Source organism: Bos indicus x Bos taurus, chromosome 18, assembly GCF_003369695.1.
Source record: "Bos indicus x Bos taurus breed Angus x Brahman F1 hybrid chromosome 18, Bos_hybrid_MaternalHap_v2.0, whole genome shotgun sequence".
NCBI lineage: Eukaryota > Metazoa > Chordata > Mammalia > Artiodactyla > Bovidae > Bos > Bos indicus x Bos taurus.
The window spans coordinates 14,596,840-14,616,628 of record NC_040093.1 but is presented as its reverse complement, the minus strand read 5'-3'; the positions used below and the strand labels follow the sequence as shown (position 1 = coordinate 14,616,628).

Sequence of the window (19,789 nt, the reverse complement as noted above, 5' to 3'; positions counted from 1 at the left end):
CTCTGACCTCCTTCTTCCCCTTATAAGGACCCCTGTGATTCCATGGGCCCACCTGGATACTCCAGGTCAATCTCCCAAACTCAGGATGCTTAACTTAATTCTATCTTCAAAGACCCTTTTTAACAAAAAAATTATTTATTTGGATGCACTGGGTCTCAGTTCTGGCACTCAGAATCTTTGATCTTCATTATGACATGCCGGGTCTTCAGTTGCAGCATGCTAACTCCTAGTTACGGCATATGGAATCGAGCTTCCTGACCAAGGATCGAATCTGGGCCCCCTGCACTGGAAGTACAGAGTCTTAGCCACTGGACCACCAGGGAAGTCCCCTGTGAAGAGCCTCTTACTCCGTGAAGGAAGATACAAGTTCCAGGGATGTGCATATAGACGTCTTAGGGGCAAGGATTTCTTCTGCCTACCACACATCCTAAGTGAATTTTATTAGCATTTTAAATGTAACGATGTATCAGATGCACATAAGCTGAGCTATTGAAGAAGCCAACAGGGTGCAGTGAAGAAGAATGAAGATGCTTAGGAAGGGCACCTCTGAGGGAGGTGACATCTAGGCTGAGTCCTAACGGTGCAAACAGAGGCAGACCTGCCAAGGAGAGGGAGGCACATTCATCCAGGCGGGAGAGGGCGGCCTATGTGAGGAGGTGGCTGCAAGGGCAGGGAGGGACCCGCCGTGACAAATCTGGCTGAGTCCCCAGGTCAGATGGGGGACCAGTGACCACCTGTCTATAGCCCATCCCTTCTGCTCCTCAGTCAGGGACCCTCTTCCCCAGCTGGATGTTCTATGCCCCAGGGATGTGGTTGCCACAGGAACAGCAGCAGCCCCCCAGAGCCCGCCTCTTGGGCCCCTCATCTCGTGTCCACCCGGGCCACAGCCTCCTGCAGCCACACCCAAGGGCGCATCATCATTTGGGACAGTTCTGCCTTGATTCTTTATTGTTTTGGGCCATGCCCCATGGCCTGTGGGATCTTAGTTCCCCAAACAGGGGTTGAACTCGCACCCCCTGCACTGGAAGCCCCGAGTCTTAACCACTGGACTGCCAGGGAGGCCCCAGTTATGCCTTGAAAATCAGTATTTCAGAGTTCACGCTCTGACCCCAGCCCTGTCCCTCCTGGGCTCCCCCATCACTCCCTTGAAGTTGGTCCTTACACCTCCTTTGCCCTTGTCAACTTCTCAGGCCAGGTCACCCTCTCCTCACGCCCTCCTGGTAAAGAAAGCCCCCAAACCTCAGGTCTCGCTCTGTTCCCTTCCCCACGTCCACCAGGGTCACATGTGCCCCCTTTATTGATATGGCCAGCACACCCTGTTAGCCATCCTCTTTCTAGAAACTCTTTGCTCCTAGGCTGCTGTGTCTTCCTGGTTCCCTGCGACCTCTGGATCCTCTGTTCCATCTCACCATGGGCTCCTTTGGCCCTTGCTCTCTCTCACTCCACACCAGTGATTCTTCAGTGCTCACAGACTCAATGCCCTCTTTAAAAAACAAACAAAACACTATTTACTTGTTTATTTTGACCACTCCACACTGCGTGTGGGATCTCAATCCCTGACCAGGGCTTGAATGCAGGCCACAGCAGTGAAAATGCAGACTCCTAACCACTAGCCTGTGCACATGCTAAGTTACTTCAGTTGTGTCTGAGTCTCTGTGACCCCTGGACTGTAGCCCACCAGGCTCCTCTGTCCATGGGATTCTCCAGGCAAGAATACTGGAGTGGGTTGCCATGCCCTCCTCCAGGGGATCTTCCCAACCCAGGGATCGAACCCATGTCTCTTAAGTCTCCTGCATTGGCAGGTGGGTTCTTTACCACTAGCACCACCTGGGAAGCCCCCCTTAACCACTAGACCACTAGGGAACTCCTTCAATGCCTTCTTTTTTAAAAAAATAAATTTATTTATTTGTGGCTGTGCTGGGTCTTCGTTGCTGCATGGCCTTTCCTCTAGTGGCGAGTGGAGGCTACCCTCTAGCTGAAGTGCACAGGCTTCGCAGTGCCGTGGCCTCTCTTGTGGCGGAGCACGGGCCCTAGGGCGCTTGGGCTCCAGTAGTTGCAGTTCATAGGCTCTGGAGCACAGGATCAATAGTTCTGGTACATGGGCTCAATTACTCTGTAGCATGTGGGATCTTCCTGGATCAGGGATCAAACGTGTCTTCTGCATTGGCAGGCAGATTCTTTACCACTTAGCCACCAAGGAACCCAATGCCCTGTTTTTATAACAAATATTTGGTAACATCTCTTTTCCGCCCTAATGAAATTCAAAGGTAATACATCAACCTACACACATGATTCAGAACAAGTCAATATAATGCCCTGATTTCAATACAAAGGAGAAAAGGGGAAGTGATTGAAGATAAAACAGTAGGAAAGCAATACCTAAATGCTTGGGCGGGACTGTGCTCCAAGACAGATTGCAGTGGTCAGGTGGCCGAACCTACAGGTAGTGGATACCTTTGCAATTATGAGAAGACAGACTGTTTAATAGAATGATGTCAATACCTGAGGCGTTAAGCTTTGAAATCATTGGCAGATAAGTGTATCTGTACAAATACAAATCACCATGAATGTGAGACTCATCAACGCAGCTGGTCCAAGTGTCCACACCGTGACTCAAAGACCACAGACAGGGCTGCTGTCAGAGACACGATTTCCCCAAATTGTGAACAGTTCTTGGCAAGGTTTCAAATAAAACACCATCCAGCTTTGTTCCTCAATCTAAACAATAGGTAAACATTTCTAAACATTTCTAGAAATGTTGGTTTCTATTCTAGCCATGCCAAAAATATTTTTGTTTTTATGTCCGTGCATGCTCAGTCATGTCCGACTCTTTGCAACCCCATGGACGGTCGCCCACCAGGCTCCTCTGTCCGTAGGATTCTTCAGGTGGGAACACTGGGGTGGATTGCCATTTCCTTCTCCAGGGGATCTTCCTGAGCCAGAGATCGAACCTGAGTCTCCTGTGTTGGCAAGCAGATTCTTTACCAATAGTGCCACCTGGGAAGCCCTGGTTTTTATGTACCAGGGAGTTAAGAGTCAGATAATCATGTACAGGATTTTCCATGTTTAGACTAGGCTGTCTGGTCGACACCTGTCCCCACCCACTGACATCAGGACGCCACACAATCACTGGTCACCAGAGTGCCCCACACCTCACCAAGCACTTTCTGCAAACAACCCTGGGGCCACTCCCTGCCCGGGAACCACCACTCTATACCCCCAGCTTCCCTTCCCAAGTCCTCAACTGCAGATCCCTCCAGGAGGCACCCTCAAACTCAGCTTGCCCAAAATGGAGCTCACGTCCTTACTCCAAAATTGGTCCCCAGGTTCTGTCTTGGTGAACGGCCCCATCACCCCCACCACCGCCACCGCCCGTCTGCAGTGCTGTCCCTGGGGTTTCAGGGTGCCTGGGTTGTATCAGGCACTGAATCGTTTTGTCTTGAGTGAATGACAGCATTGACCCGTGGGGTAGATTTGAAGAGACTTGGCTTCCAGAGAGATTATGGTGGACCCTGGATCTTTGTGTGAGTCGAGTTTGGGTTGCTTTTGGAAAAGGCGTATTATTCATCTGTTTATCCTACACTCCACCCGCATCCCAGCACCTAGCACAGGAGTGAGCATGCGTGCTCAGTAGAGGACAGCTGCTCTTCTCATCATTATCCGCTGGAGGAGGGGGTGGTCTGGAAGGACCTCTCAGCATCTTTCCTGTCTTCAGGCCCCACAGATCTGTATCTGTACTTTGGCAGGGAGCCTAGCCCCTCTCATCTGCCTGGTGGGAGGATAGAGGGCCAGGCCAAGGCAGGTGATTGCCTTTGGGTCTAGAGCCAGGCCAGTGGGTACTTCTTTTCCCAAGTCCGTCCTGAGTCACAGGACCACGAAAGCACACACATGCATGGCACTTGGTCTGTGTCGTAACTCACTCTTAGAACAGCCCTGTGAGGAGCGACCTACAATTATTATCATTATTAATATTATTATAAATACTGTTATTTGGGCCACACTCTGAGGCTTATGGGATCTTAGTCCCTCCACCAGGGATTGAACCCACCCACTTAACACTGAAAGCATGGAGTCCTAACCACTGGCCTGTGAGGGAATTCCTGTGGGGGCCTATGATTATACTTAACCTCACGGGTGAATCCATGGTCTCACAGCTCATCAGTGATGGAGCCAGAATTTGGGGATTTTCCAGGGACCTTGATTTCTACTTTATTTCCACTGTGGTCAGTGAATATTCTCTGTAGGATTTTAATCCTTTGTCATTTGTTGAGACTTGTTTTATGACTCAGCATAGAGTCTATCCTGGTAAATGTTCTACATGCACATGCGTAGAATGTGTGTTTTGCTGTTGGTGGGTGCAATGTTTTGTAAATGGGAATTAGGACCGTAGGTTACTCTTGTCTTCATGTCTTCTATATGCTTACTGACTTTCTGTTTACTGATTCTGTCAATTACTGAGAGAAGAGTGTTGAGATCACTACTTCTGGAGAAATTTTATGTTTCTCTTTTCAGTTCTATCAGGTTTTGCTTTATGAATTTTGAAGCTGTGTAATTAGGTGCATCCATGTTTGGGACAGTTGTGTCTTTTTGATAAATTGACCCTTTTGCTATTATGTAGCTCAGTTGGTAAAGAATCCGCCTGCAATGCAGGAGACCCTGGTTCGATTCCTGGGTCGGGAAGATCCCCTGGAGAAGGGAAAGGCTACCCACTCGAGTATTCTTGGGCTTCCCTTGTGGCTCAGCTGGTAAAGAACCCACCCAATGCAGGAGACCTGGGTTCAATTTCTGGGTTGGGAAGATCCCCTGGAGAAAGGAAAGGCTACCCACTACAGTATTCTGGCCTAGAGAATTGGCCAGAATTGACTATATAGTCCATGGGGTCTCAGAGTCGGACACGACTAAGTGACTTTCACTTTCACTTCCTCTTTATTCATGATAAATTCCTTGTTTTGGGGTTACCTTTTTTGATATTCATATAGCCATCCCAGGTTTTTTTAAGAAGTATTTATTTGGCTGCACTGCATCTTAGTTGCAGCATGTGGGATCTAGTTCCCTGACCAGGGATTGAACCAGGGCCCCCTGTTCAATCACTGTAGCCTTAGTGATTGGAGTCTTAGCCACTGGACCAACCAGGAGTCTTAGCCACTGGACCAACCAGGGCCATCCCCAACATTTTTAGTGCAGTGTTCCATATTATATCTTTCCGCCATCCTTTCGTTGTCAGCTTACCTACGCTGTTATATTTAAAGTGGTTTTCTTATAGACAGCACGTACTTAGGCCTAGGACCAGGGATTGGCAAACTTTTTTTGAGTATTGGGCCAAATTATAAATATTTCAGGCTTTGCTGGTCATATGGTATCTGTTGCATCTATCTAACCCTGATTATGGTACAAAAGCAGCCTTGATTGAATGAGTGTGGTTGTGTTCCAATTAAACTTTTTTTTTTTTTGGCTGCACAGCAGGGCATGTGGGATCTTAGTTCCCCAACCAGGGATCCAACGCATGCCCCATGCCCCCTACATTGGAAGCTCAGAGTCCTAACCGCTGGATCGCCAGGGAATTCCCCCAATAAAACTTTATGAACACTGACAGTGAAATTTGAATTTTATGTGTCACATGTCATGAGCTGTTACTCTTCCTTCAGTTTGTTCTTAAGCATTTTAAAATGTGAAAGCCATTCTTAGCCTGTGGGCTGCACAGAAACATTAAGTCAGATCTTGCCTGTGGGCCATAGTTTGCCAACCCCAGGCTGAGACCATTTACCTGCAGTATAATTATTGGTATTTATTTGATGTTGTTTAATTGTTAGGTCGTGTATTTTTTCAATCCCATGGACTGTAGCCCGCCAGGCTTCTCTGTCCGTGGGATTTCCCAGGTGGGAATACTAGAGTGGGTTGCCATTTCCTTCTCTAGGAGATCTTCCTGACCCAGGGATCAAACCTGGGTCTCCATGTCTCCTGCATTGCAGGTGGATTCTTCACCACTGAGTCACCTGGAAAGCTCATAAAACCCAGCATTTACTTATAAAAATTAGTTGCATTCATTCAGAAAAAATTCAGACTTTATAAACTTGGTGTAAAATGTTATTTCTAAAACAAGAAATAACTAATAATGTGTGTATGTATGTTGTCTTACTTGGGGCTTATTGAGATTCTTGGATCTGCAAGTTTATAATTTTCACTAAATTTGAGAAATTTTGGACATTACTTTTTCCAATATTTTTTTCTGTTACCCCCCTTACTCTCTTCTGTCTCTGGGACTCCCGTCATGGATGTGAGACCACTTGGTGTTATTCCTCAGGCCACTAAGGCTCTGTGTTCATTGTCGGTCATTTTTTTCCCTCTTTGTGTTTCATTTTTTGTGTATGTGTTTCTTTTGAATAGATTCTTTTGCTGTCTTCAAAATCTGTTTTCTGTGCAGTGTCTAATCTGTGTAGATCCTTCCAGTAAAAATTTCCTTTTAGATGTTGTATATTTCATATAGAGATTTCTGTTCTTTTCTTCCATTTCCCTCTGCAACATGTTCATGTTTTTCTTTACATCCTCGATCATTCTGAATGTCTTTGTAATAGCTGTTTAATGTCCTTGCTGCTAATTCCATCATCTCTGCCAATTCTAGTTCGGCTTCCGTTGAGCAACTTTTTCCTAGTTGTGAGTCAGTTTCCTGCACGTTTGTTTATCCGGTATTTTTTTTAATTGGATGACAGACATTGTGGATTTTATATTGTTTACATTGTTGCATGTATTAAAGAATCTTTGGGTTTGTTGGGTTTTTTTTTTTCCCCCGCAAGACAGTTACTTGTGGATTCTTTTGAGTCTTTCCAGGCCTGTTTTTAAGCTCTTTTAGGGTAGGTCTAGCTGTCTATGGGGTCGCATAGAGTCGGACACGACTGAAGCGACTTAGCAGTAGCAGTAGCAGCATAACAACTAATTCTAATGTGTTATCCTTTATCTCTATTGAATGTCTTATGCATTCAAAGAAATCTCTCTACTCTGGTTAGGAGCTCAAAAGATTCCCATCCCTGTATGAGCCCTGGAAATTGTTCTCCCTTTGAACGTTCTTATCTGACCCCTTGGAGTTTTATCCAGTGCATACACAACTGACATTCAGCCAAAGATTCAAAAGAGAAGCTTTGCAGATTACTAGAACGCTGAGCATTCTGCTGCTTCCTCTTGGGCATTCTGTCTCATGAATGCCAGCCATCTCTCGGCCTTCTTGATCTCTGATCTCCATCTCTGCAGCTCAGTGAGTTTGCCAGACTCGGGGTTTTCCTTCCTGGCACGGCCGTCTATAAATTAAGTCCAGCTGGGTAATGGCAAGCAAATCTTACTTCATTGTTTCTCTTCCCTCAGGGATCCTGGTCCTGTAATGCCTGTTGTCCTTTGTCTAAGGTCATTTCCTATACCCTGTCCAGTTTTCTATTAATAGTTCACAGTAAGAGGGTATTTCCAGACCATCTCATTCTCTTGTGTTTCTGACAGTGGAAGTCTCTGGAAAGAAAGTGTTAGTTGCTCAGTTGTGTCCAACTCTTTGTGACACCATGGACTGTAGCCCGCCAGGCTCCTCTGTCCATGGGATTCTCCAGGAAAGAATACTGGAGTGGGTTGCCATGCCCTCCTCCAGGGGATCTTCCCAACCCTGGGGTCAAATCCGGGTCTTCTGCATTGCAGAAGTCTTTACTGTCTGAGCTACCAGGAAGTCTCTGGAAGTAATACTTAAACCCAGGGAAGGGACTTCCCTGGTGGTCCAGTGGCTTCAACTCCGCTCCCAATGGAGGGGGACCTTTGTTCAATCCCTGCTCAGGGAACTATATCCCACATGCTCAGCTAAGACCTGGTGCAGCCAAATAAATAAATAAAAATCTTTTTAAAAATGTAAACCCAGGGATCTGGCTCCAGATTCTATGATCCCAGCCCCTCCCAGCTCTTTGTGATGCCATGTACTGTAGCCCACCAGGCTGCTCTGTCCATGGGATTCTGTGATCCCAGTCAGCAATCAGCCTTCTAGCGTTCTAGATGCTGGGGTCACTGAGGGGGCACCACCAAGGGGTGCATGGCCACAGGGGCGAAGTGGCAGGGGGGCTCCAGCCCGTGGCTCACCCCTCCCACCCCTCAGGTGGGCCTTCACCTTGATCATCATCTCCTCCTACACGGCCAACCTGGCCGCCTTCCTCACCGTGCAGCGCATGGAGGTGCCCGTGGAGTCGGCCGACGACCTGGCAGACCAGACCAACATCGAGTACGGCACCATCCACGCCGGCTCCACCATGACCTTCTTTCAGGTGGGGCCCCCGGGGCCGCCCTGGCTTGGTGTTGGGGTCACCGCCACGCACAGCAGCTTAGGGTAGGGCAGGGCATTCCTCATAAGGTCCCCACAGGGCCTGGAGGAGGAAAGCTGTCCTGTTTGGCCTGGATGGAGGTCTCCCTGAAGCAGGCTGGGCCCTGGAGAGATAATGGGGTGGAGCTTCTGCTTCTCTGGATATACCCTGGGAACACTGGGAAGACAGGGCTGGGTGTTAAGCTGCGCCAAGACCCAAGGGTGGGAGAGAGAAAAAGGGTTGGAAAACAGGTCATGCCCCCTCCTTCCCAAGCCTTCAGTCCTCGGGTTCCTCGCTGGGCTGGTGGGTGTGGGGATGGTTTGGACCTAGCCTTGAATAGTCAGTCTGTCTGTCTGTCTTGTCTCTCTCTGTCCTTGGCTCTGTCTTCCTCTGGTCTCCTCACTCTCTCCACTTGAGGGAGACCTCCTGGAGGGCAGAGGGCTCGGGGAAAGGCAGGAGTGGAAAGACCCTCACCCGTGCTCCCTCCTCGTCCTCCCCTCCCCGTGCTCCCTCCCCGTGCTCCCCTTGCCCAGAATTCACGATACCAGACGTACCAGCGGATGTGGAACTACATGCAGTCGAAGCAGCCCAGCGTGTTTGTCAAGAGCACAGAGGAGGGCATCGCCCGCGTCCTCAACTCCCGCTACGCCTTCCTGCTCGAGTCCACCATGAACGAGTACCACCGGCGCCTCAACTGCAACCTCACCCAGATCGGGGGCCTCCTCGACACCAAGGGCTACGGCATCGGCATGCCGCTGGGTATGGCAGCCCTGGGTCCCCGGGCGGCCGGAGCCAAGCCGCAAGTGTGAGCAGGCCACAGGGAGGGCCAGACCCTCCCTGAGTGGCAGCCCTGGGGCCCTGGGCGGCTGGAGCCAAGCCACAAGTGTGAGCAGGCCACAGGGTGGGCCAGACCCTCCCTGAGCAGGCTGGGTGTGCTCTGTGTAGCCTCCTGCCTGTGTGGCCTTGGGCAGGTGTCGCCACCTTCCTGAGCCTCTGTGCCCTCCACCAGGATAAACAGGCCTAGGAGCCATCCACTCCAGCCCTGCAGAGCAGCTGGGAGAACCCTGTGAGGCTCACCACCTTCTCCCATTGCCCCAGGGCCCCTCCAGGGGGGAGGGTATGGTTTTGCTGACTTCACATTCTCTGCACCAAACCCACAGCCTGGCCCAGCGCAGGTGCTCAGGAAATGACAATGGATGTTGTTGGATGGGTGGAAGGGAGGGAGGAAGAATGATGGATGGATCTGCCAGGGAGACCTGGACGAGTTTTTCCAGGGCTGGTGCTGGAAACTCACCACTGATTCTGTCACCCAATTTTGGCTTTTAAACCTGCCTATATTCTGATGATTGCTGCATTACTCACCTGTGACTACATAACAAATGAGCCCAAATTTTAGCAGCTTTGCAGTAGGGTCAGTGCTGTTATCGGGGAAACTGTGGTGCCTGGTGCTCTGAGAGACAGGATCCGGAGTCACACCAACGTGGATTACAATCCCAGCTTCCTCCCTGACTCAGGCGACAATGTCATCTGCCTCCTTCAGATAACGAGGGTGGTAATACCTACCTCGGGCTTCCCTGGTGGCTCAGCGGTAAAGAATCCACCTGCCAATGCAGGAGATGTGGGTTCAGTCCCTGAGTGGGGAAGATGCCCTGGAGAAGGAAATGGCAACCCACTCCAGTATTCTTGCCGGGAAAATCCCTTGGACAGGGGAGCCTGGGGGGTTACAGTCCATGGGGTCGCAAAGGGTCAGACACAACTTAGGGACTGAACAGCAACAGTACGTGCCTCACAGGATCACTGTGAGACCTGAATACATTTCTGTAGACCAAGGGTCTAGCACATAGTAGGTGTCTGCTAAATACCCATCACCACACTTGCCCTAGTTTCTGGCACCTGGAATCATCATAGTGGGGACTCCCCTGGTGGTCCAGTGGTTAAGACTTCACCTTCCAATGCAGGGGGCGCAGGTTTGATCCCTGGTTGGGAAGCTAAGATGCCTTACAGTCCAAAAACCAAAACATAAAACAGAAGCAATATTGTAACAAATTCAATAGAGACCTTAAAAGTGGTCCACAGAAAAAAAATATTTTTTTTAAAAAGAATTACCATAATTAGTTCAGGGTAGGATGTGGATGGGACCCAAGGATAGTTTAAGGGAAGGATCTGAGGCAGGGAGGAGAGAGGTGGTTCAGGTCTGGGGCCATGCAGAGGAGAGGTGTGACTGGGCATGTGGCAGGTCTGATGCCCTACTGTGTGCCAGGACTGTGCTGGGTACTCAGAGGCCACAGCAGGGAGCTAGCTGCTGAGCCCCCACCTCAGCTGTCTACTGGGGCGAAGATGGCAGACAGACAGTTAACACATAGCCTTATAAGGTGACATCATGTGGTCACTACTGCTCTGAAGTAAATTAGCGGAAGAGATGGACAGGGAGTGGGGTGCTTGTTGTCATCTTTTTTTATCTGGCTGCACCACATAGCTTGCCGTATCTTAGTTCACCAACCAGGGATTGAACCCAGGCCCCCCGTAGTGAAAGCACAGAGCCCTAACCACCAGACTGCTGGGGAAGTCCCTGGCATTTTAAACAGAGTTAGAGAAGACCTTTCTGAGGCACCATGTGAGCTGCACCTTGAGTGAAGTAAGGAAACGAACATTCCAGGCAGAAGCAAAAGTCCTGAGGGAGCCCCAGGTGGCAGGACCGGTGAATGCAGGATCTTGTTGAACCTGTGAACATCTTTTTTTTTCTAGCTGCAAACAGAAGTCATTGGAGAGTTTTAAGCACCAGAGAGGTGTGATCTATGACTGTGTTTCTGAAATTGTCTCTCTGGCTGCTGTGTTGAGAAGAGCTTCAGTGAGGAGTGAGGGAGGGGGCCACAAGGAAGGGAGTGGTGTTGTTCAGTCGCTCAGTTGTGTCTGACTCTTTGTAATCCCACGGACTGCAGCATGCCAGGCTTCACTGTCCTTCACTATCTCCCAGAGTCTACTCAAACTCATGTCCATTGAGTTGATGATGCCATCCAACCATCTCATCCTCTGTCCCCCGCTTCTCCTCCTCCCTTCAGTCTTTCTCAGCATCAGGGTCTTTTCCAATGAGTCAGCTCTTTGCATCAGGTGGCCAAAGTATTGGAGCTGCAGCTTCAGCATCAGTTTTTCCAATTCAGGGTTGATTTCCTTTAGGATTGACTGGTTTGATCTCCTTGCTGTCCTGAGAGGGGGAAATGGTGACAAATGTGACAGGTCGGGGGCTTGGCCCAGAGGTGGTTAAGGGGAGATGGTGAGCAGTAGTCAGATAGAGGGTGGACAGGGAAGATGCTGGGCACACGGCAGAGCCGGGAGGAGAGGAGCTGGGCCTTGGGGGGCAGGGCTCCAGTGTCCCAATGACCTGCCCCTGCCATGTGCCTGGTCCAGGCTCCCCGTTCCGGGATGAGATCACGCTGGCCATCCTTCAGCTTCAGGAGAACAACCGGCTGGAGATCCTGAAGCGCAAGTGGTGGGAGGGGGGCCGCTGCCCCAAGGAGGAGGACCACCGAGCCAAAGGTCAGCTGCCCCCGCGCACCCTGCCCTTCCTGGAGGCCCCTCACTGGCCCCTTCCTCCCCCACCCACAAGGCCCGACCCCTGGCTCTCCCCTTCCACCCCCAGGCTTGGGCATGGAGAACATTGGGGGCATTTTTGTCGTGCTCATCTGTGGCCTCATCATCGCTGTCTTCGTGGCGGTCATGGAGTTCATATGGTCCACACGGAGGTCGGCAGAGTCAGAAGAGGTAAGGAGGCTAATGAAGGGTATGCGGGGGAAAAGCGGGACCTCGGGGGTGGTGGGGGGTCGTGAAGACTGTGGCATTGGGAGCCATTCCTGGAAGAATGCGGGGGAAGGGGTGGGAGCCAGGGAGGGGAGAGACGATCCTCCAGGGGTCCCAGAGCTCCAGAAAGAGGTGAGGGCAGGGACTTCGCTGGTGGTCCAGTGGTTAGGACTTGGTGGTCTCAAGGCAGAGGGTCCCGGTTCAATCCCTGGTCGGGGAACTAAGATCCCACAAGCTGCAGGGCAGCGAAACTTTAAAAAAAGAGGAGAGGGCAGAAGGAAGACGAGAGAGAGGGTCCACGGACATGAGGACAGGTAGAGCGGGAAGAGGGCGCCGGCAGCCGTGAGGATGCGGGGGAAGGAGCGAGAAGGGGCACCGAGAGAAGGCTGGGGAGAGAACGAGGTGGTGGATAAGGAAGAAATAGCAGGAGAGACAACGGGGCAAGGAGAATGCAGCTGTATGCGGCAGCAAGGAAGCCGGCGTGCTGGCCGCTCTCACGCCCTGTGCCGGCGCGGCCTGCCCACCCACACTCCACCGCTGACCCGGCGGCCCGCCCCCTTGCTCCTCCCTCCGCGATTCCCACCTTGCGCGCCCTCTGCCAGCCTCCAGCCCCGCCTCCACCTCCCGCTGTGAGCCCTTGACCTTGCTTCTGCTCGCCTGAGAAAAGCAGAGGAGTCCGAGAGCCTGCCAGCCCTCACCTCCACATCCCGCCACCCGTCTGCCCTCTCCACTCGCCCCATTAGTTATTCCAAATGAGCATCCACCTCCTCGCTAACACTCCCTCCACCTGTGCCCGGTACCCTCTCGCCTTCCCAAGGACATGCCTCAGCTTTCCTTCCCTCCAGCATCATCAGTTTTCCTCTCTCTATCGGATCAAGCCAGGTGTCAGACAGATACACTATCCTTTCTCCCATCTTCAAGGAATCCTCTCTCTCGACTCAGATTCCCCTCCTGGTCACCAGCCCATTCCTCCCCTTCTGTGGTAGCCTTGACAGGGTGTTTCCAGTTTCTGTCCTTCCATTCATTCTTGGACACACTCCCATCCACCTTCTGTCCCCGCCCCTCTGCTGAAGCCAGTCTCGCCATCCACAACCTTCACATCTGAAATCCGGTGCCTGAGTCTCCAGCCTCATCACTGTGAGGTAGCCCAGGGCTCCCACACAGCTGGTCACCACCTCCTCAGCCCTCTCTGGTCTGCTCCTGTCTCATCTTCCTCCTACCTCTCTGACATTCTCATTGGGGGGCCCTAGGGCTCGGGCCTTGGACTTCTCTTCCTCACCTCCCTCGGTGATCTCTTCCAGCCAAATGGTTTGCAAGACCGTATGCTGATGACTCCTGCATTATTCATCCGTTGCCACGTAACAAGCTATCCCCCGTTTTAGCAACTTCCAACAACAAACTGATACCAGTTCATAGTTTCCATAGGTCAGGAATCTGGAGCAGCTTAACTGGGTGGTCCTGGCAGCTCAGTGTCTCTGCTAAGGTCACGTGCATGATTTCATGGGGAGTTGCTGTTGTCTGGGGGCTTCCCAGGTGCTGCTAGTGGTAAAGAACCTGCCTGCCAATCCAGGATATGTAAGAGATGCAGGTTCACTTCCTGGGTCAGGAAGATCCCCTGGAGGAGGGGGCATGGCAATCCACTCCAGTATTCTTGCCTGGAGAATCCCATGAACAGAGGAGCCTGGCGGCTACGGTCCATAGGGTCGCAAAGAGTCGGACACAACTGAAGTGACTTAGCACGCACGCACAGAGGCCCCAGTGGGGCTAGAGGATCTGTTTCTAGGATGGCTCCCTGTCTCACAGTGTACTTGGGGTTTTAATTTATGGGAGTGACTGGGTGATGATTTGGAGACGCCAGTGCCAGGGAAAGAAGAATTTAGTACTTATATCACCTAACAGAAGCCCATGCTCCCCCCACCACCACCGCCATTGGGGCCACAAGGAAAGCGCCACCTTTAGTCAGGAAGCAGAAGAAGGGAAAGAGAAGCCTAGGGCAGAGGCTTTATTGGGAAAGGCAAGGCAAGTGGGGAAATGGCTTAGTACTCGGCCATGTGAACGCTGTTAGCAGGCTCTGGGCTAGAGGGGTGGTCTCTACTTGTCTGGTACCTGCCCTGGGTTGTTTTAGGGTTTGGTGTGTGAGTCAAATAAAGGGGGAGTATAGATTCAGAACTGGTTGGGTTTTCGTATGAAAGGCAGGTTCCCAACTCTTTGCTGTCCCTAAGAATCGGCTAGCTCTGGGAGGGTGGTCTCTCCCTGGCTAGCAAGATGTTTAAGATGTCAAAACATCCTGAGATAGAATAAAAATACACTCATTCACATGGCAGTGGGCAGGAGGCCTCAGTTCCTCACTCAGAGACTTCTCCATAGGGCTGTTTGAGTGTTCTCAGGCTGTGGCAGCCGACTTGTCCCAGAGCGAGGGATCCAAGAGAGAGCCAAAATGTCAGCCGACCTAGCCTTATTCTGTGGATCACACAGTGGCCTTCCTACAAAGGCAAAGGGGATTACACAAAGGTGTGAACTCCCCGGGGGCAGGATCTTGGAGGCTGACTGCCATAACCCCCAGGTGTGTATCCCTTCCAGGGACCTCTCCCTGAACCCACAGTTTGTAAATTCAGCTCCCTGTATCTGCACCTCCACGCGGATGTCCACCAGGTGGTGCGTGATGTCATGTGGCCAGCACGGAGCTCCTGCCCACCCACCAGGCAACACTGTCATCGCTGGGACCAAAACGTGTAGAGTCACCCTTCACCCCTCCCTCTTCCTCACGCCCTCTACCTGATCTCAGCAAAAACTGTGGGCTCTACCTTTGAAACACACCCAGAATTCAAACTCTTCTCACCTCCTTGGCCACCACCACACTGGTCCAGTCACTGCCATCTCTTGCCTGGTGATCAGAGTGGTTTCTTAGGGGCCTCCCTGCTCTTGCCCTTGGCCTCCCTACAGTCTTCTCAGCACAGCTTCAGAGTGATCTGGTGAAAGCACAGCAGTCCTGTATCTAAAACTCTTCTGACTCAGTTGTTCAGTCACTCAGTCGTGTCTGACTCTTTGGGACCCCATGGACTGCACCACGCCAGGGTTGCCTGTCCTTCACCATCTCCTGGAGCTTGCTCAAACTCATTCCGTTGAGTCAATGATGCCATCCAACCATCTCGTCCTCTGTCATCCCCTTCTCCTACCTTCAATCTTTCCCAGCATCAGGGTCTTTTCCAGTGAGTCGGCTCATCTGACTCAGAGTAAAAGCCAAATGCTTACTGTGGACTCTGGGCCTTAAACGAGCCAGCCCCCATTGCTCCTCTGACCTTATCTCCTGCCATGCCCCCTTGCCCACCCCACCCCAACCACCCTGACCTGCTCCAGGTTCTTCCAGCACCTCCTCACCTGTATCCAGCTGAACTGTCTGCCCTCCCTCCTACCGGGTCCCATGCAGCTCATCCCCGCCCTGCCTTTGTCTACTTGCAAGTCCTCTTCTCAACGAGTCTCCCCTAAAGTCTCATCTCAACGTTCCACCTTGCTCCCCACCCACGCCCCTATCTCTCTTCCGAATTTAATTTTTCTCCAAAGCACTCATCACCGTCGAACATACTGTGTCTTTAGGTTTTGTCTCTGCATGCTGGACTATAACCTCCAGGAGGGCAGGGGCTTCCACCTGTTCTCTGCTGTGGCCCTAATGCTCCCAGACGGTGCCTGGGACACTGTAGGTGGTCTGCCTGTACGTTGTGAAAGTGTTAGTCACTCAGTTGTGCCTGACTCTTTGCGACCCCATGGGCTGCAGCTCTCCAGGTTCCTCTGTCTGTGGGATTTTCTAGGCAAGAGTACTGGAGTAAGTAGCCATTGCCTTCTCCAGGGGATCTTCCGCACCCAGGGATCAAACCTGGGTCTCCTGCTATGCAGGCAGATTCTTTACCATCTGAGCCACCAGTAGGTGGTCAGTACCGAGCACAGGAATCAGTGACAGAGGATGGAGAACAAGTAGGAGGGAAGGACTAGAAGCAGTTAGAAACTTCCGAGTGAAAAGACAAGAGGCGAGATAGGAGGAGGAGAGGAGCATGGCTCAGAGGTGAAGGGCCGATTTAAGAACAAATCCAGAGAATAAGGGAGACGGGAGAGAGAAGTGGAGGACAGACAGGAGTTGAGAGGCGAGAAGGAAGAGCACGGGGAGAGAAGGGACCTGCGAGGGAAGAGCCTAGGAAGCGAGGAGAGGATGGAAGGAAGGGAGAGGACGAGAGCGCAGGTGGGAAAGAGGAAGAGAGGTGAACACAGCGGTGGGGCGGGGAGAGCAGGAGGATGTGAAGAGCGTGGCCTGGAGGACCAGAGGCGTGGAGAGGGAGGAGGCGCGGCGGCAGGGAGGGCGCAGACCATGACCGCCGCCTCGCGCCGCCCCCAGGTGTCGGTGTGCCAGGAGATGCTGCAGGAGCTGCGGCACGCCGTGTCCTGCCGCAAGACGTCGCGTTCCCGCCGGCGCCGGCGGCCCGGCGGCCCCAGCCGGGCCCTGCTGTCGCTGCGCGCCGTCCGCGAGATGCGCCTTAGCAACGGCAAGCTCTACTCTGCTGGCGCGGATGCGGGCAGCGCGCACGGGGGCCCCCAGCGCCTCCTGGACGATCCGGGGCCGCCAGGCGGGGCTCGGCCCCCCGCCCCCACGCCCTGCACCCACGTGCGCGTCTGCCAGGAGTGCCGGCGCATCCAGGCACTGCGGGCGTCCGGGGCCGGCGCGCCCCCGCGTGGCCTGGGCGCCCCCGCCGAAGCCACCAGCCCGCCCCGGCCCCGCCCCGCCGGCCCCCGCGAGCTGGCCGAGCACGAGTGACCACGGGAGGGCGCCCGGACTGATGCAGGGGCCGGGCTCGCCCCAGGCCCCGGTCGCCCTCGCTTCCCCAGTGGGCGAGGGACGAGACTTGCGCCCGCCGCGCACCGGACGCCGCGATTTTGCCTTCGGTTCCCGGTGAAGTCCGAGGCTCGGTTCCAGAGCCTGCCTGCGCCCCCTAGTGGACTCGCCGGAGGGAGCCGCGGACGCCCGCACTCCGCCCCCGACTGCGGACAAAGACGAGCGCAGGGACCGAGAACTCCGGGGGCCGGGACTGCAGGGGTCGTTCCCGGAAGCAGAAAGCAGTCCGCGGGGAGAACCCCATCCTGGGACTTCTCAGGCTCCCCAAGACTTGACGCAGCCCTCCCCACTTCTGGAGAAGTGGGAAGCCTCTGGGCAGATGGGTGTCCCCTGGCGCCCCTCGACTCTTCTCTTTCTCTCTTTTTTTTGGGGAGAAACCTCCGAATTTCTATGAGACCCCCACAGGGAGGGGGTCAGTTGGGCCTCCATCCCTCCCCCTGCCACAGCCCAGTCCCTGTTGGAATAAAAAAAAGAACAAAACCCCAAAGCTGGGGATACGCAGGTCTCATTTCCTGGGGGTGTGAGGGCACCGAAGGCTTGGGCTTCCTTTCCCCACCCCCAGGGAGTCTGCTTAGAACCGCAGACTGGATGGTCACCCCTTCACTCTCTCGATTCTCCGCCCTGCCCGCAGACAGCAGGTCAGCGCAGGTCTGGGCAGCTGGCCCTTCTCCACTGACCTTCTCCCAGGACAGAAGGAGGCAGCTCTCCCTGAGACAGATGGAGAGATGGAGGGATCTGGAGAGGCGGAGATACCAGGAAAAGGAGACATAGAATGACAGAAACCAGATGGGGCTGGGGGAGGGGAGGGCGAGTGAACAGTTCAGTGTGGTGGTGCCCCGGCTAGCCCGGACGGTGACAGGTGTGTGCCTGGGCCAGGGTGATCTGTTGGCTTTGTAATCATGTGCATGTGTGAACCTCCCTGAGACCACCTTCAGTTGTCTGTGCCCCAGATCCTGTGTTTTCTGCTGAAAACGTAACTCCCCAGCCCCCAAGAGAGGAAGTGAGAAATCCCAGTGGAGGGGGAGGTGGCGGGGCGGGAGGCCGAAGGGCCGGTGGAGCAGGGAAAAGGGTGGGTCTGCTTTCTGTCCCCGCCCTCCCCCGCCCCGCTGGAGGTTTCTGTGGAAACTGCCGCTGAGAAAGGACGAGTGAAGGTCACACAGCCAGAGCCAAAACGAGGCCGAGTGGAAGGGGGAGATATGGAGAGGTGGAGAGAAAGAGATGGGACAGGAATGAGCAAGAGACAGAAAGGGAAGAGACAGAAATGGAGTAGCGATGGGGAGAGACCACGGAGGTGGGGGAGAGACCACGGAGGGGAGCAGAGAGGGATGGGGAAATAAGCCAAAGAGGAAACAGGGGGACAAGCCATAATGAGGTGGGAGAAGGGTGAGACAGAATGGGAGAGAGGAGGGGTAGACAGAGAAAACAGGTTAAGAGACCGGGGGTTGTTGGGGCTGAGAGAAGCAGAGACTGAAGTGGAGCAGAGATAGGTGAGAAACAAGAAGCCTTGGAAAACTAGATGTAGACGTTAGGGGGCCCCGAGTCGTGGAAATGCTAGAGATCAAGCGAGGGAAAGGAGAGAGGCTGGGCCCCGCCCCTCGGGCAGGCGGCCCAGAGCTCGGGAGCTGTCCGTTCAGCACCGGCCTGGCGCGCAGCATCGCCCTGTCTCCCCGACAGGACCTGCCAGCCTTCGCACGGCTTGGGCACGCCACATCCAGGGGACCCCGCCTGTCACACAGCACCCCGTCTCAACCTGGCCTCTTCCGTGTCTCAGACACTTGCCACATGTGTGCCCTTCAGAGGCAGGTGTGGGGGCGAGCTTGTGTCTCAGGATGTTTCTTGTTTCCACATCTCTTAGAGACTAATCAATGTCTCTGCCCTTGAGCGGGAATGTCAGTCCGTCAAGGTGATAGAATATGGCTGCAGACATTTGTGGTCTCTTCCATTCTCTGTCCCAATACCAAGCATCAGGTCTCCCATTTCTGAGTCTCCCCCACCCCCATTTCTGCTCTATCTCTTCAGTCTTTATCTCTGTCTCCTCAGTTTGCCAAACATGTCTGCCTGGCTCTCTATGTCCCGTGTCTCTCTGTCATCTTCACTAAGTAATGCAGTTGATCTGTCTCCTCCATCTGTTTCCTCATTTCTGTCTTTGCCAGTCTGTCTGTCTTTGTCGGTCTTTCTGTTTTTCCTTTCCTATTTGCATCTCTCTGGTTTTGAACTCTGTGTCCATTCCTCCCCTTAGTCTCTCCTTCCATGTCTCTTGCCGAGTTCCCTTGTCCCCATCCATCCCTGTGACCTTCGTAAATCTTCCTCCTCCCCCACCCAACTTCCGCAAAGCCTCACACTGGGAACACTGTGCACAGTCATCAATCTCCCCAAACTGAGGAGGGAGTGCATGAGGGGGGACAGGAGCCTGTCTGGGGTGCAGTCTCCCCCAGCCCAGCTGGTGAGCAGAAGGAGAGAAGGCCAAGAATCTCCTGGGATCCTGAAACCCCCCAGGCTTCTCCATCCCCCCAATCTCTCTGCCATGGTCCAAGCTCATCCCTGTAGGATAAGGTAGAGAGGAAAAAGATAAAGGTGAGACAGAGCCTCCCCCCTTCCCTCCCATCCCCCTCTTGGAAGGGGACAGAGTTCCGCAGAGGGGCCAACTACCAGGGCTAGAAGATGTGGCTCCCCCCCCCCCCACCCAGTCTCCATGGAGACAGGCCAGATCCGTAAGCCCAGCCTCCTTTGCTGCATACGCTGCCTCCCTGTTACTATGGCAACAAAGGACAGCAGGGAAGGATGGGGACGGGTCAGA

At 53.3% G+C, this 19,789-nt stretch overlaps 1 protein-coding gene across 2 annotated transcripts in view; it reads left to right on the top strand.

The window, feature by feature from the left end:
- The window catches only part of GRIK5 (glutamate ionotropic receptor kainate type subunit 5), a 62,779-nt gene extending 45,290 nt beyond the window's left edge, over positions 1-17,489 (top strand). For both annotated transcript variants that reach the window (XM_027515653.1, XM_027515652.1), the window contains exons 16-20: positions 8,117-8,282; positions 8,852-9,077; positions 11,724-11,852; positions 11,956-12,077; positions 16,498-17,489. In XM_027515653.1, the coding sequence (XP_027371454.1) occupies positions 8,117-8,282; positions 8,852-9,077; positions 11,724-11,852; positions 11,956-12,077; positions 16,498-16,914 (1,060 nt within the window). In that variant the 3' untranslated portion in view covers positions 16,915-17,489. The remainder of the gene's footprint in view (positions 1-8,116; positions 8,283-8,851; positions 9,078-11,723; positions 11,853-11,955; positions 12,078-16,497) is intronic.
- Positions 17,490-19,789: the final 2,300 nt, after the last annotated feature.